This window comes from Anopheles ziemanni, chromosome 3 (assembly GCF_943734765.1).
Source record: "Anopheles ziemanni chromosome 3, idAnoZiCoDA_A2_x.2, whole genome shotgun sequence".
Lineage (NCBI taxonomy): Eukaryota > Metazoa > Arthropoda > Insecta > Diptera > Culicidae > Anopheles > Anopheles ziemanni.
The window spans coordinates 93,512,786-93,528,091 of record NC_080706.1 but is presented as its reverse complement, the minus strand read 5'-3'; the positions used below and the strand labels follow the sequence as shown (position 1 = coordinate 93,528,091).

General features: G+C 43.5%; 1 protein-coding gene across 1 annotated transcript in view; it reads left to right on the top strand.

Annotated features, from left to right (window-relative positions):
- The first annotated feature begins 8,033 nt into the window (after positions 1-8,033).
- The window catches only part of LOC131288290 (tetraspanin-2A), a 40,634-nt gene continuing 33,361 nt past the window's right edge, over positions 8,034-15,306 (top strand). The window contains exon 1 of the mRNA XM_058317410.1: positions 8,034-8,132. Coding sequence (XP_058173393.1) covers positions 8,034-8,132 — 99 coding nt within the window. The remainder of the gene's footprint in view (positions 8,133-15,306) is intronic.

Genomic DNA, 15,306 nt, shown 5'->3' with positions numbered 1-15,306 from the left:
TATTGCTCCCCGCGGAGTCGTTCGGCCAAAAGGGGATCGAAAATCCTTAAACGGATTAGTTTTTATTCGCTCACCGAACGCCCCCTCCCCCTTTTTCCCTATAACTACGATCGACCTCCCCCCCCCCTCCCCCCCGGCTCTTCCCACGGGAAAAGGATTTGTGCGATTGAAAACGAACGAAGGGCATTCACCAAACAATGGTGAAAATGGTCCTCAAAACAAGTACTACCCCGGGAAGGAAAAACTGGGAAAACTTCGGGTCTCCGATCGGCGGGAGTGATTGGATTAGACCCACCAGCCTTTTCATCTTGCCTCATTCATAAGCAAATAAAACCCCGAGCTCATAACGTTGAAGACTGTGTCCTTCCGAGGGTCGGGAAAGGGTTCACGCGAGTGTGGGTGTGTTTGTGTCCGCTCAGCGTGTCGATAGAAAATGGAAGCTTTAAGTCTGATACTCCTGAACATGGTGCGGGTTTGTTGGCCTCACGAGGTGTTTAGTTTTCTTCTGCCAAATACTTTGATCTTTAACATTTACTGATCATGTGTCTGTTTAAGATCCTGTTAATGTCCTTATTAGACGAGGGTTTTATTTGTCATCTTTGCCCAGACTTTTACTGTCAAAGTAGGCTCTGGTAGGGCGTTTGACATATAAATGATGTCCACTCGTGTAATAACGCAAAGTTCCACAAAATAGGTTTTCCAGTGATCATTTTCATGTTTGAATTTAGCGTATTGTTCATCCTAGTAATGAACAAAATCTGCTGCAAACAACAGAGCTAAAAGTAAACAAATCGCCACTTTGACATATAAATTCCAGTCGAAAGAAAATCAAAACCGGGCCTGCCCGATTCCGATTTTGGGGAAAGAATGTATCTGTCAAACGCGTTTGACAGAAAACTTCTGTGAAAATAAGACAGATAAAGTCCTCGTCTAGTAAGGGTATAATAGAAGCTGTCAACAGTAACATTCAATAAGGTGTCAGTTTTCAGTCCAATATTTGTTGTGTTGGCGAATTTGGGACTCAGTAGACCATTTTTCGATGTACATGAATATATTATTAATAATGGTTATTATTTTGGATGAACAAGTTTTCGAAGAATCCCCTTTCATGAAAATAACTGTTGTCTAAGTGTTCACCCGGAAAATGGTTTCCGTTAGCATACCTACTTTGAAAAGACGTTTATTTAGAACTCCTATGCGTCTCTGTGCAAGTTTTCCATTGGTATACGCCAGAAATATGTCAAAATAGGAGAAGATCTCCTGGAAACCACATCAAACCACATAGTACTACCAAAGGCAACGAAAACTTGACTCCTTTTCCGACTGCAAGCCATCCTCTTCCCTGCCTCAGCATCTCCCTCCCTTCGTTGACCGCAACGTATGTATGTGGGATGGATCTGGTGACTCTAATTAGTGTGAAAATATTTCACCAGAAGCGAGGTCAAAGGAATTATGCATGCATGCCCCCGGAGGAATCCTAAACAGGCCCCCGTCGATCTCTTTGCACTTTCTCCCTTTATGCTTTGGCATTTGTTGCGCTTAACGCTTTCTTTCGACTGGTGGCACTTCCACCGACGAAAGCACTATGCTGCGAGTTGTCGTTTTAGTAGAATACTGCCTTTATTCAACTCTTTGATGCGCTTATATACCTAAATTCTTATGACTATGCTTAACGCTTTTAACCTAGTCAGCAACGCCGGCACGGCGGCGTTTTTTATCATCATGGATGGTGCAACGCAGCCAAACCGTTCCGATCGTACGATCGGCGGTTGGCTGCGATGACCTAATAAGCCGTTTCGCGTCGTCAGCGACATCCCCACCCCCGTAAATCCACGTAGAGGAGTTACAATTCGAATTCTTCGGGGGTTCTAAAGGGGGGCGGTTTTAAGGTGCACTTGGCTCGTGCCTTTAACTTAATTATTATTATTGTCGTTATTAGTACGGCGCCGATCATAGCCGAGGTCACTGATATTATTACTATCTTCGAAATGCCTATAGCGTCTTCGGTTGGCTTTTGTATGAGATTAGACAGGTATGCCTGAGGTTTAAAAAACGTTCTGAAGACTTCGCTTTTGATGCTATACGTTGGGCTGATTTCTATTCTATTTATTCGGAGGAGACAAGTAACAATAATCTTTCCATTTTACTGCCCGAATTGATTTTCTGGGTTTCTTTTTGGGGGCGATAGCTTCAAGTTCGGCAGCTCTATCTTTAATGGCTTGTATGTCTATATGACGTTTTCTTCCCCAATGTGGAAATGTCTTGTTTTCCCTATCTTTAGTATTATTGTTTTCTTGCGTTGTTTTGTTTTCTTTTTCACCCCTTTGAACGTCTAGGATGGCTAATTTTACTGTAGGTTTCGTTACCTCTAGGTCTCCAACTCTAATGCGTGCGGATCTAGTCTGTCCGTCTTTCCCAGGGAATACCTCGCAGACTATTCCCTTGATCCACTTCCCCTTTTTCTGTTCGTCCGGGAAGGTAACGACTGCGCCTACTGTTAGTGGTTTTGATGGGCTGTGCCACTTCTCTCGCTCGGAGAGTTTCGGTAGATATTCGGTTACCCACCGTTTCCACGGTTTTCTCGCCAAAATAAGGTTAGTTACATGGTGCATTTTTGGAAGTATGATCCGCATTTTTGTATCGTACTTCAGAAATTCTATGCGTTCTAGTCTGCCTTTGGATCTCAGTACCCCCTTTTCGTCTATTATGGGATTAAGCCCGCGAATGGAACTGCGGCTATTGATCGCGTTTCCTAAGGAAAGCTGAGTCATTTCGTCTGTATACTTTTCCCACTGGGCCTTCTTTAGGAGAAGCATTTCGGCCCTGTCTAATTCTGATACGGAGATTACTTTAGAAAATGTGGTACCTGTGGCTTTTGCCTTTAGCCATTCGATGTATTTTAGCCCTATAGCTAGTGATCGTTTCAGTCGATTCCAATTTGGACACCACTCGGTGTTGATGACACTCCAGTCAGTTTTTTCTAGTGTCTTCGTAGTATGCACTGGCTTGGTCTCTTTTGACGTGACAACTTCGTCCTTTTTAGTCGATTTTACGTCTTCGAACAACTTGGGCTGCTTGAAAGAGATTTCTTGATCCTTGAGAAAGTTCATTGTGGCGCGAGCTCTTTCTTTCTGTTTCGGAGATTTGTTCGGAGTAGGGTTCATTCTGAACTCTTCGGTCGAAAAGTGTCCCCGCGTAAGTTGATTTAAATAATTTTCTTTTGGTTTCTCCTTTTCTTGGACCATAAACAAGTTGGTCTTTGATTTAACACTCTGATCTCCCCCAAACACTACCCATCCTAGTCGGGTTTCTTGGGCAATCGGCTCGTGAGGCTTTCCCTCTCGGTGGCTAGTTCCGCGTATGAGATGGGAGTGCGGCAGTCCAAGAAGCACCGTAGGTAGTGCATTCTTGTAGCTCTCGAGCTTTATCCCTCTTAAATGTGCATATCTTTTTGCTAACATATTCACGTCTACAGTTTGAAGCGGGAGGTCGAGTTCGTCCACGCTTCGCAACCCTTTGATATCGAACACCATTCCGTTCGTACCTTCCATTTTTACGTCGACCGTTTGACTATTTTTGTCTTCATGGGTATTCCCGTTTGTCCATGATAGGGTCAACGGTTTCTTTGACCCAGTTAAGTTCAGTTTCTTCCGTGTTTCGTTCAGAATTAGACTCGTGGAAGAACCTGAGTCAATAAATGCATGCGTACGTACAATTTTGTTTTGATTCCGTAGGCATACGGGAATAATTTGGTAAAAGAGTTGCTGTTTGTTTTTGAGAACGTTAACAGCGCTCATATTTTCGCGGCGGGCGCGGTTCTGCCACTCAGCGGTTTCGTTTCGGTGAAGCGCTGTGTGGTGTTTTTTGCCGCAGCCGGAAAGCATTGTTTCTTGGAGAAAAGTCGTCTATATGTCCTCTGCCACCTTTAACCGAACTCCCACTTGCTCTTTTTCAATCCTTTGATAGTTTCCTTTTTCCATAAAAGGGGACTCCGTTTGTTGGAAGACACAAACCGCAGCAGAATGTAGTGTGAATTGTTGCGTGAATTTGTCTCCCCGATTCCCGGAGACTATTCTACCGTATTCCCGTCGAATGTACCTTCCCTCCCCCGGACCTGCCATCTCTAGAGCACCCTCAGCACGGGTGCATCAAAACCGCTGCACCATTGGGAGAAGGATTTCCCGTCCCGGGATCGCTTTTATTTCTCGCCTTCTCAGGCGACCGATTCCATGGTTTCCCATTTTTCCCAACCAACATTGGAAGGATACCTTATGGCCCCGGTTTGGCGTTGCCCCGGTTTCCAACGAATACTCCACGGGGCCCACAACTTCTACGTGCTACTCCCCCCAACAAAGACTAAACGCTTCGTTACGCCACGAACGTGCGAACAATTTGCTTCTACCTGGACGACTCCTTTCCACCGAAAGGGGGGATAAAAAAAAAGGTGATTTTCTAGTGGTGTGCAAATTTTAACCTCACTTCACGGGGTTTTGGATGCAGCAAACAATTTGCCGAGTCGTTGCAGCATGAACGGGAAAAATAAAAGAACCTGGTGGAAAACAACCCCCCGTAAATGATTCTCAGCCCTCCGTTTATCCTTTTCGGCTTGAAGTGGCCACTCCCCCCTTTTTCCGGTCCCGGAAAACTACTCCGGGTTTTGCGAAGAAACCGGGAGGGAATACTTTTGAAGTTCAACTCGCCGTAAGATGATGGTCCTTTGATTTACGGCAAATCGGAATCCCTTCACGGGGATCTTCTCCGCGTTGTAGGTCTGTTTCCTTTTTTTTGGTTTGTTTGATGGCGGGAGATTTATGGGCGGATTCGTTTCCTTGAAAGGGGTTAGGAAAGGTAGGAAAACGGTTTTTTTTTCTCCCAGTGAATAGCAAAATTCTTATCCCTTCAGTCACCAGGTTCAGGCTCAGTTGGCACCTGCGAAGTTTGGTCCTGCATCGAACCAAAGATTCAGGTCTAGCAAAACTGGGGAAATAGTTTTGCGGAAACCATTGTGCCAGCTGAACCGAATTCGTTCGTAGAAGAAAGTTCAACGCGGGAGGAACGCTTTGATGTAAAATGGGTTGGAAAAATTCTTTGGTCACAGCGGACATTTTTTTTCTTTCTTTTGGTTTGGGATAAATATCATGAACTCTTGGGAAATGCGTCGCTGATTGAAAGGTCATCATGCGATAAACACAAAGCATTAGAAATTACAGAAAGTATTTATCCAAATGAATCTGAATTGAGCCTCAATTTATTTTAGTACACTTGACCTCTTTATTTACCAATTTCCCAATTTCGACAAACATTCTTGCCTAAATTTATGAAAACCCAGTAATGATAATAACCGACAATAAGACCACTAGCATAAAAACACGCCCGTTTCACAAAAACATACTGATGTTAATCCTTTCTCTCTCTACCACTGATTTATAGGCGGTTACAACGTGAAAGCTGATGCCGCTGCTGTTTGCCACAAAGAAACGTCCGAACCGCTATCTACCTAAGTCCCGATAATCTCAACCTCAATTCATTCCGGATGATTGCATCGTCCACGTGCCACGGGATACCTGAACGGGATACCCCGTACCGGAGAGAAGCGTTCATCTGAGGTGAAACGAAGCACACACACACAAAAAAAATCCCCCCGATGGAAAAAGATCCCAACATCGGGGAAGGCCACTGAACCCCTAAGATGCGGCCAAAGGAAACAAAGGGCGTTGCGGAAGGATTTTCGGAGCGCGATCCTCACTCCCACCGGGCGGAGGAGGAGGAGGAGTAGGTGAGCGGGGGTTGAAAATCCTTTCGGATCGGTTTTTCTTTCGACGCAACGGTGTTTTATGTTATTTGCATGTTTTGTTTTCCCATCCGGGGCTCACCCTCGTTCCTCCATTCCCGGCCCCTTTTATCTATTGTCCCCCGTGGAAACCCTGTCTGATGGACATAAAATATTCCATCCCTTTTAGTGGACGAAACATTTTCCCTTTTCACCACCCCCTCTTCACGACCTTCCGCTAGCGACGAATGAACGTGGATGAACATTTGCCTTAAGAATAGCATTACATTTAATTCAAAAGTAGAGCACCATAAAACGGTTAGAAATGTTGTTCGAAGCAGGAAAAACGAGAGTGAGATTTTTTTTTTTATTTCTTTATGAACGAGCTCGAAAAGGAGGATGCGCTACGAGATTTGTTTTTTCTTTTCTGTTTTACGATACTGCACAGGATTGCCAAGGGATCGCCGAATGTAAAAGAAAGCGACCGAGCTCAAGCAAAGTGCAATCGTAAAAGTTGAATAACGGGAAAGGTTAACTGTAAGTGTAGCCGCGAACTTTTTGACGCCATCGAACGAACGCGGCGGGGGGAAAATTCATAAACGGATAATTTTGTAAATATTTTATATGATTATCTCAATCCCGCGCCCAACCGTTTGGCCACTCGTTATGGCGGTCTTTGGCGAGGGATTTGATTGAACGATGCAGTTTATCTATAAACTTTTGCTCCTGATGGGAAAAGTTTTGCGCTCGAAAGGAGTTTCATTTGCTTTTGATGTATTTATGTTTTATGCACTCGCATTCCTACTCGAGTTTAAAACGTTTATTTTCAATCAACCTCTACTACCGAATATCGAACAAAATGTTTCCATTTATTGAGTTAAATTCTTCTACTTTCCGTTCGTTATCAGTTTTCTCTATTGTAAATAATTTTTCCATTCAAAATGTGTTTTAATCAATTTCCTCAAGTTCATACTATGTTTCAACTCAAGCCAGATCTAAACCTACTCAGTACATCTGTCTTTTGCCTTCAATGTACCCATCAATTATATTAAGAAGTCTTATTATAACGATCTTTCATCGACGAATCGAATCATGACCACGTAATGACTCTAGAGTTAGCTATAAAAGACCACGACGTGCAGAGCTCGGTCTTTTACAAAACCGAAAAGAAATACATTCCAACCCAATACTCAATTATTAAGTATGACCCGTTAGGTTACATTAGTGTTAGGGAATGATTGACTTATATGATATTATTATACGCCGTCTATACACCAATATGCATGGTTTTGCTAGCTTTTTTTCGGCAACTTGTTTCTATATCTGTTGTACATAAGTTTATACCGTGTCACTTCTTGTTTCAACGTTTTGTATACTTTACAAATTTTATACAAGCATACGATGGCACCAGCTAGCTCAACCGTACGAACTGTATTTGAATAAACAATTTTAATAAAACATGTTAAATTATACCGTTTTATTGTGTTTAGTAGACATGAATAATTTGGTGAGTATAAAACAGGAGCCTTTTATTGTTAAGAGTTGTCAAATGAATAGTAAAACTCTATACAGATCTAATATTTAAGTTCGTAATATGCAAATAAATCTTTACGAATCGATCTACATTCCCGTTTTAACTTCAAAATCATCGCCGACCACTGGAACTAAAACGTAGAACTGCAAATGGAGCAAACTCCAGCGTTCGTTATCTCGTCGGACGCGAACGATCCGACAGGTTCTGACACAACCCTGCTCAAAACCTTTCGGTTCCCGCCAGTTGTCGCAGCATCGAATGCCACCTTTGAACACACACACACACACCAACACTGCCGCCCCATTTCCACCGATTGGGGGCCGATGGGCAAACATTACGAAAAGTGACCCCGCACGGTATCGGGGCTTCTTATCTTATCTCGCAACCCTCGGGGTTCGGTGCAGGCCAGCGCACAGTCACCGCACCTGAACCGGGCGTAGCTGAGCCCTTTTCTGGCTGGGACAGGTGCCTCCTCAGCAGTCCCGCAATCGTTACGGTCGTTCGCGAACGCACTTTTCCATTTCGTCCAGTCGACGGTAGACACCTCCCGAGGGAATAATTGTACAACGTTTCGAGTGAGCTCAAAGTGAGTAGGCCTTGAGGAGGAGTGAAAACTCGAACCGCTTTTAGTGCGAAACAAGTGCGTGCGTGTGTATCTCGTGAGCCTCGGGTTACGACTTTTTGGTGAAGTTTTTTTGCGTTTCCTCAAAGAAGCGGACGAATAACACCATGGCTCGTGGCGAAGGCAAAGGTGAAAGTGTTGCCAGATTGTCAAATCAAATAGCGTGCATAAAGTACACGCTGTTCTGTTTCAACATTGTGGCATGGGTAAGTGATACACGTTCGCTTTTTTCGTACAAAATACGTCCATTTAACCGTGCGTTGGATGCTGGCAGTTTGGGGGGACATTTTCTTTTTCCTATTCAACGCAATGGCAAACGGTGTGATATCATCGGAATTCGACGAACGGAAGCTTAACGACAGCTTTGAAGCATGATTCACACACTACAAATGGCAACATATCAGTTGGTGTGCTTGTGCGTGTTGCTGGTGATAGTTGCTATCAGTGTGATGGTGGTGTGTGCGCGCAGCGAGACACGGTTATCTTGCAATAATGGGCCTTCCCTGATAAGACCGATACCGTCAATGCGATCATTGAGAAACGAGGAAAAAACCACAGCGCAATGTTCAGCTCGTCTATAACTTGTTGTTTAGGGATTGAAATGAACGCACTTTACCTGAAACTATTTATTGTGAGAACTTTAGGAATTAATTTTCCATGTACAGAAGCAGTTAGTTGATGAAAAAAAGTCGTTCCTTATCAATCACAGCTTGTGGCAGGAAGTGAATGACTCATCTTACTCGAGGACCTACCATTCTATACTCATCCTCCCTACCACATTGCGCCATAATGATCAACAACTAGGCAAACAAGATACCTTTTTCTCGCAATACTTCTTCCATTTGCCAATTGCTAGAGCGCTGCCTTTTGGATTTAGCAATTCAATTTATCTAAAAGCAATATTAAAACACACCATTTCCTTTGATCAGCAGCTGAAAGACGCCGATGTAAGCCTGCCGGTGAGGTATTGCTTTCATTTAGCTGCTTTTGTTGATGATGAAACTAAATCTCGCTAAGCAAGGGTTGGGATGGAAACCTTAAGTCCTTCGAAGGCGACAAAAGTGTATCGCTCTTCGAGGATCTACAATCTTTTCGAATTCAATCAACTTTCGTCAACGAATCTCGTTCGTCACTCCTCACCCCAACTGAATGTTAGTTTATAAGGTTGTGCCAAAAAGATGGTGATCCAATCTACAACTGGTGTTGCACTTTGCAACGCCATCCTAACTTCGGTGTAAGCTTACGTTTGAGAGATAAATTGTTAGGTTTTTCCTACCATCTTCTCTTTGTGTGCATGTTTATCTTTTGTTTCAATCAGGCGTACTTCAATTTGTGAAAAACGAAAGGGCTTTGCAGCTTTATTCGTGTACATATATTTTTCCTCAAGTCTGTCTTTTTCCACCCTCATGAAACCTGACTCGTAAAGATTGGCTCGTCAGTTTTGTTATGTTTTCGTCAAGTGTGTTTTGCAAAGCGTTTGGTAAGTGCAGAAAAGGTTCTTCGAGACAATCTGCGTAGGACAAAATCAGGCGCTTCTTTTGATGACCTTTGAATAATTGGAAGGACAAGATAACATGTGAAGCATAAAGTTTCCCTAACATCTTGGAAAAATTGTATAAATAGTCTTATGCTATCCATCTTGAAAGAACAAAATATCTCAATTTCTATAAGTGCATGAAAATATTTTTACAGGAATAATTTCTTTAAAGTAATTCTAATAGGGATCCCTAAAATTGACAGAATCATTTTGACTTTCACTTCATTCTGGGCTCGTAGTAGATTTTCAACGCGAAGAATGTGTGGGACACACTTCTGGAGGGGATTAATATTCGGGAAGGTCGATTTTCCTCCACCCCGCGCCACTCATAAAATGTTGAATTTATGACGGAAGCCGTAATAAAAACTACCCCCATGCTTTTACTTTCCCCCGGGAAAACGCACGCGTCACCCACACCCCACGTGGAAGAAAGGAAATATTTCTTCCCATCGGCCAGCGGGTGTTGCACGTCTTGCGTGTGTTTGCTTTCGGTTGCTTCCGTCCAGCCGAAACACCCGATAAGGAAGGACGCGGCCGGAAAGCTGAAAACATGTGGATAATTCATCCATTTCGCCGCCTTACCACCACCACCTCACTATGTCTGTTAGTCTACAACAAATTTCAATGATCCAAAGAAAAGCAGACAAATCGGTGGGGGGGAAAGGAAAAGCGATTGAATGGGAGTATTGGGATGGGAAAACCCGGGGACTTTTCGGAATCCCAAATATGTCGGCAAATGCGGCAAAGTGCGAGCTGGCGACGATCGGCTGACTCGATTTTATTGCGTGATGTTGAGTGAAGCATAAAATTTACCATACCTTCACGCCCGTCGCCCCGGAAAGGAGGAGATTGTTTTCATCACTTCACACCATCAGAGGGTATTTATTTTGGAGGGGCGAAAAGTAGAGGGTGGGGCTACGTATTTGCGGTTTATGAAATGAAAATTTTACGTGGAGGTGTATGGTTTTGTATATTTTAATTAATTTGAGTTTTCAAATAGTATGTCGCACTTTTTTTTATCGCAATCTATATAAACTCAATATTCTGTCATACCGAAGGGAAATCATAAAAATAAGTTAAAAACCTACATTGAAAATAAATACCATTATGCTCATGGCATACTCTAATCAATGGCATACTCTAATAATTTCACTCAATTTATAACAACTTTCCGACAACTTACTCTCCCATTGCTAGCGTCTCATTCGCTCAACACAAGGGAAATTCTACGAAAGGTCCAGACTGGGAATCTCTATTTCGATTTTCTCCTCCACTGACTTATTGATTTCACATTTACATTCCAACCTGGAACGTGGGTTGGTTGCTTTCAGCGTAATTAAAGAATAAAATCTTCATCCCAAAGTAAATGAACCCCAGGGGGGGCGGGGTCGGGGATGGAAGCGGGCCAGTCAAATTGATTTCCCTTTGTGTTCCAGCCGGGGTCAATGGCTGTCGGTTGCAACGGTTCCACGGCGCTCCTTGCCTCTCCAAGGAATCGATGGTAATGAGCAAACTGGAGAAAGGACAGACTAGGAAAAAAAAGTAAATGAATGTACTCCACGAAAGCACATTGGCAAATGGCGAATGCTTTCCGCTCGAAATAAGGACACGGTGTGGCCTTTGCCAAGGAGGTCGTGTCTCGTGATGTTGTGTAAAAGGTTCTTCGCGCAAGAAACCAAGAGACGTCAAGAAGCAGAGATTCACAGAGCTAAGGACACAAGTTCGGAGGAAAAATCCAACTGTCGCTGCCAAGCCACCCGAAGCTTAGTCCGGAGCGAACAAATTAATATTAATTAAAATGAACAGCCAAAGCTAAACTGCGTTCGGTTTTTACAATGGTTTGATTCTCAACATGTACAAAGAGGATCTACCATCGCTTCGCAATTCGATAGCTTCAGGCGATCCGATAGGCAGCCATTGGATTAATTATTCTAACGAAAGCAATTGAAGATTAAAAGTGGAAGCTATTTTTAATCGCTATAGAAAATGATTATGTAACGAATTATAATCCCTCTTGTCTCCAGATCAATATGTGAAAACAATACATAGGCACTTGGTTAGATAAAACAATGAAATTTACAAAACAAATGTGTTTTTCGTTAACAGAACAAAATGGCAACATAAATAGAAAGTTATTGTGACTATCGTTCAATAGTTTACTACTCAGCATTTCCGGGGAAACCAAACCCTCCAAACAGTGGCTCTGATTGTAACAACACATGTCGAGTTTCGACGAGAAAAACAAACATAAATTGATCGATTACGGGAGCCAACGCAAAGATGGTTCTGCTAAATTTTTGGGGCAAAGCTGTAGATATGCAGGGAAAAACTCGGCACGAAAAACAAATCTAGCCAAACATATGTGAAAATAAGTGGGACAATAGTTGGCGTTCGTGGAAACGTGATGAAATACATGGAAATAACATATCGACTCGAACCGGTGCTACGAGATTGGGTGCAGATTTCCCAGCGAGAGTTGCAAAAGAAATAAATCCTTCCGGATGATCGATTCGTATCGATGCGCGTTCCCGGGAAAAACTGGAGCTTGATATTTGCTTAAGCCCCAGAAATAGATTTCTTATTTTATTCCCCTAGTCAACATGGTTGTTCGGTGTGAAAACACATGGAGTCCATTTTACTGCTTCAAACGTTCGGTGACGTGGGATCCTCTTCATTCGGGCTTTCGCATCTTCACCTTCACGGTTTGCGAGCAAAATTTCTTACGTTTGAGGTCACGATAGGATGCGAATGGGAAACTAACACCGTGTGACCGCGTTCCGGTACTGGTAAGGGAAAACTTTCTGTTTTTCACGCTTACCCCTCCCCCAGCGTTCACGCGGCAGGGCAATGGTGTTTTTATCTGTCTATTTTACGACCAGCACAACTGTTCGGACCAGTTTCGGCCGACTGTATCGAAATAAAGTGCAAAGTGTACAACCGATTTTCCACCGCTTCTGACTTCATTTTCTCGTGCCTACTTGCCTCTCCATCAGGGCTTGGGTTTCTTTCTCGGGTGAAAGAAAAGCTTGATAGTCCCCTGGTAAAGTTTTCCGCAACACCGCCGAATGTTTGGTGTTCGTAAGTCAGGCCATGCTGGCGCAACAGAGAACTGTTTCTCGTAATTTTTTTTCTTCACTTCGTTTCTTTATCATTTTCGCTTTTTTTGTATCTTCGTTCTCCTTCCATCTTCTTCTATTTACCGTTTCAGTGTTGCACAATTTTGGTCTCGCTTTTTTTTATTACATTTATAGTTTCATGTTCTACCGTTTCTTTTCCATTTTCGGCCTCTTCCCGTTGGCCCGGGTATAACATTCGTTCAACTTCTGCTCGCTTTTTCTACTTCCACAGCACAACTCCTTCCCTTGTGGGCTCGATTTCAGATTCGGGAAAACTTCCTGATTTTTTCACACCATCCGAAATTCGCCGACCCAGTTCGGCGGGCCGCGATGCAAACTCGGTCCATTTTTTTCCCAAACCCGGGCCAAGATTTATAGGGTGTGAAAATTTATCATTCCTACGTGATCTTCGCTCATTTCGCGCGCGTACACCGTTTGGACGGGTTAACTTCACCAATTTTCGTACGTCGCAGGGACGAAGGGCGCGGTGTTTCGGTGCAACAGTGCATTCCGTCTTTTTTGGTGGGCTTTTTTTTCCTTCTTCGTGGCTTTCAAAAGCCAATCGGATGGCCTGGTGGTGATGGTGGACGTCATTTTACAAACTTGTACTTTGTGCGCTCTCTGGAGTTTTTTTGAGTTTGTTTCTTTGCGGTTGCAAAAGTTTTAATTCAATAAACTTGGACGTCAGATACGTTTGCTGTTCGGATAGAATTGAAGTAAACGTTTGCACTCTAGTAAATTGTAAATGCAAAGTTGAAAATGTTTCGGATATTAACACAATATAAAGTAAATAGTTACGTCAGGGTAACATGTGATGCAATTTCATTGCGTATCAAACACGCTTCAATTTTGAAACAGAGTAGCCTAAACTGTATTCTAGTTGTATTGTCATGGTAACAAGACACGACATAAATAGAAATGCTGGTTTTTCATAACTAAAAACGGATATTCCAACTCCCGGAAGCATCTCCACTCGAAAGAAGGTATTTAATAAACGTCTAAATGCATTCACGTCCGGTCGGGAATGTTTTGATAACCGTTGCAACCGTTGCCCTCCGGGGAACACTGCAAAAAAGGTTGACGACCGAATGTGGTTGAGCGAAAAATGAGCGAAAAGGGTTGAGCGGTATGGGTGGAATGTGTGTCCCTTGCCACCCCGCCTCCGTCGTGGTTGACCAGATACGATGGTATGTGTGATTATTAAATTCAAACCAAAAGGGAAACGAGCGCTTGAGTCGCTGTTCGAGCGGTTCTCATAACATTCCAGAAGATACGTTATCAAAAAGTAGCAAAATATTATTTTAATACGTGAAATTCCTGTTCCTCTGCATGCTTTTATGTATCAATTTTCTTCTGAAAGACGATCAACATGATGAAACAAAAATTTAAATTGAAGGATCCATGGAAAGCGAAATGACAACCAGAGTGATCAAGGTCAAAATTTGTCCTGTGTCCTTGAAACAAAAGCTACAAAATGTCATCCACGGGAACCACCTCAACTTAAAGCAAATGGGGTTTGTAATATTCCCTTTCCGGACCGAAAAAAGCTTTGTAACATTTTTTATTTAAAATTATTCTCCAACCGCTCGCTTTCAACGATGTTTGCCTTTGTGTCCCCTTGGCTCGCCTCAAAAAGGCCAAGCAATTTGGCTGCTGGCGAACCCCAAAACGAGAACGCAACGAAAGTATGCGGGCACCAGAAAGGGACGGGGAGAAACCCGCGAACCCGGGCGCGAACCGAAAGGATACTAATGAGATTATTCCATTAGGAAGTCAGTGAAATTGCGACGTTGACGTTGAATGGAATTTAATGAGTGAACGAGCGCGGAGCATTTTCCCAGCAGTCTTCTGGGGGATTGTGAGGAAAAAGCCGTTGGGAAAACCAGGGAGATGTTGGGGGAGGTGTGCAATAAAACGCGTGACGCTTTTCGTTAAGCATGGCGACTGAAACCGGGTGGTGGATTTTACTTCCACCCCCCCAAGGATGAGCAACATACCACGAGGTTGCTTTCGGCAAATTGTTGTGTATGTGAGTGTGTACGTTTGGGAGAATTTTAATTTCCCATCACCATAACGGGAACCTCCTAGTGGCCTCGTGGTGTTACCGTTTCCATCCGACTCAGGAGACTCCTTTCGGAGGCGCTTATTGGTCGTATAGTGTGACAGTTTCAACAACCCACCTTAAAAGCCCTCTATTTCCACCGGGGTGGGGGATTTTTCTCCCCGACACCCTTGAAGCGCGTTAGACATTCCCTTTCGTTCGGCAGCTGGCGCGTCACATGCGGCTCACGTAGAAAACATGTGTCTGGTTCGGTTTGAAGGCGTATTTATGATTTATAATTCATACGCAAATGAGTGCCCCGTCGGCCGGCCGACTTTTCCACCTATTTCGGTGCGAGTGAAATAAAAGGCACGACCACGCGGGATCTCGTACGTTGACAAGGGGGACAAAACGCCAGCTTTCCATTTTCCGGTGCGGGTGTTACATTCCCGGCCTTTTAATATGCGTCCGCTGTAGCACTCGTGGGTGTGATTTTTTTCCCAGAGTCTTTTTGTGTCCTCTTTCTTACATCGTTCACTTTTTCCCATCGTTCACACACGAACGAGTGTGTCTCGTGTGAATTTGTACACGACCGGTTTGTTCCATTAGCGATGGAATTACCATCGCTTAAAATGAGACTCGTGTCGCATCACTCCATGCACGGAAGCAAAAAGCAACACTTGGAG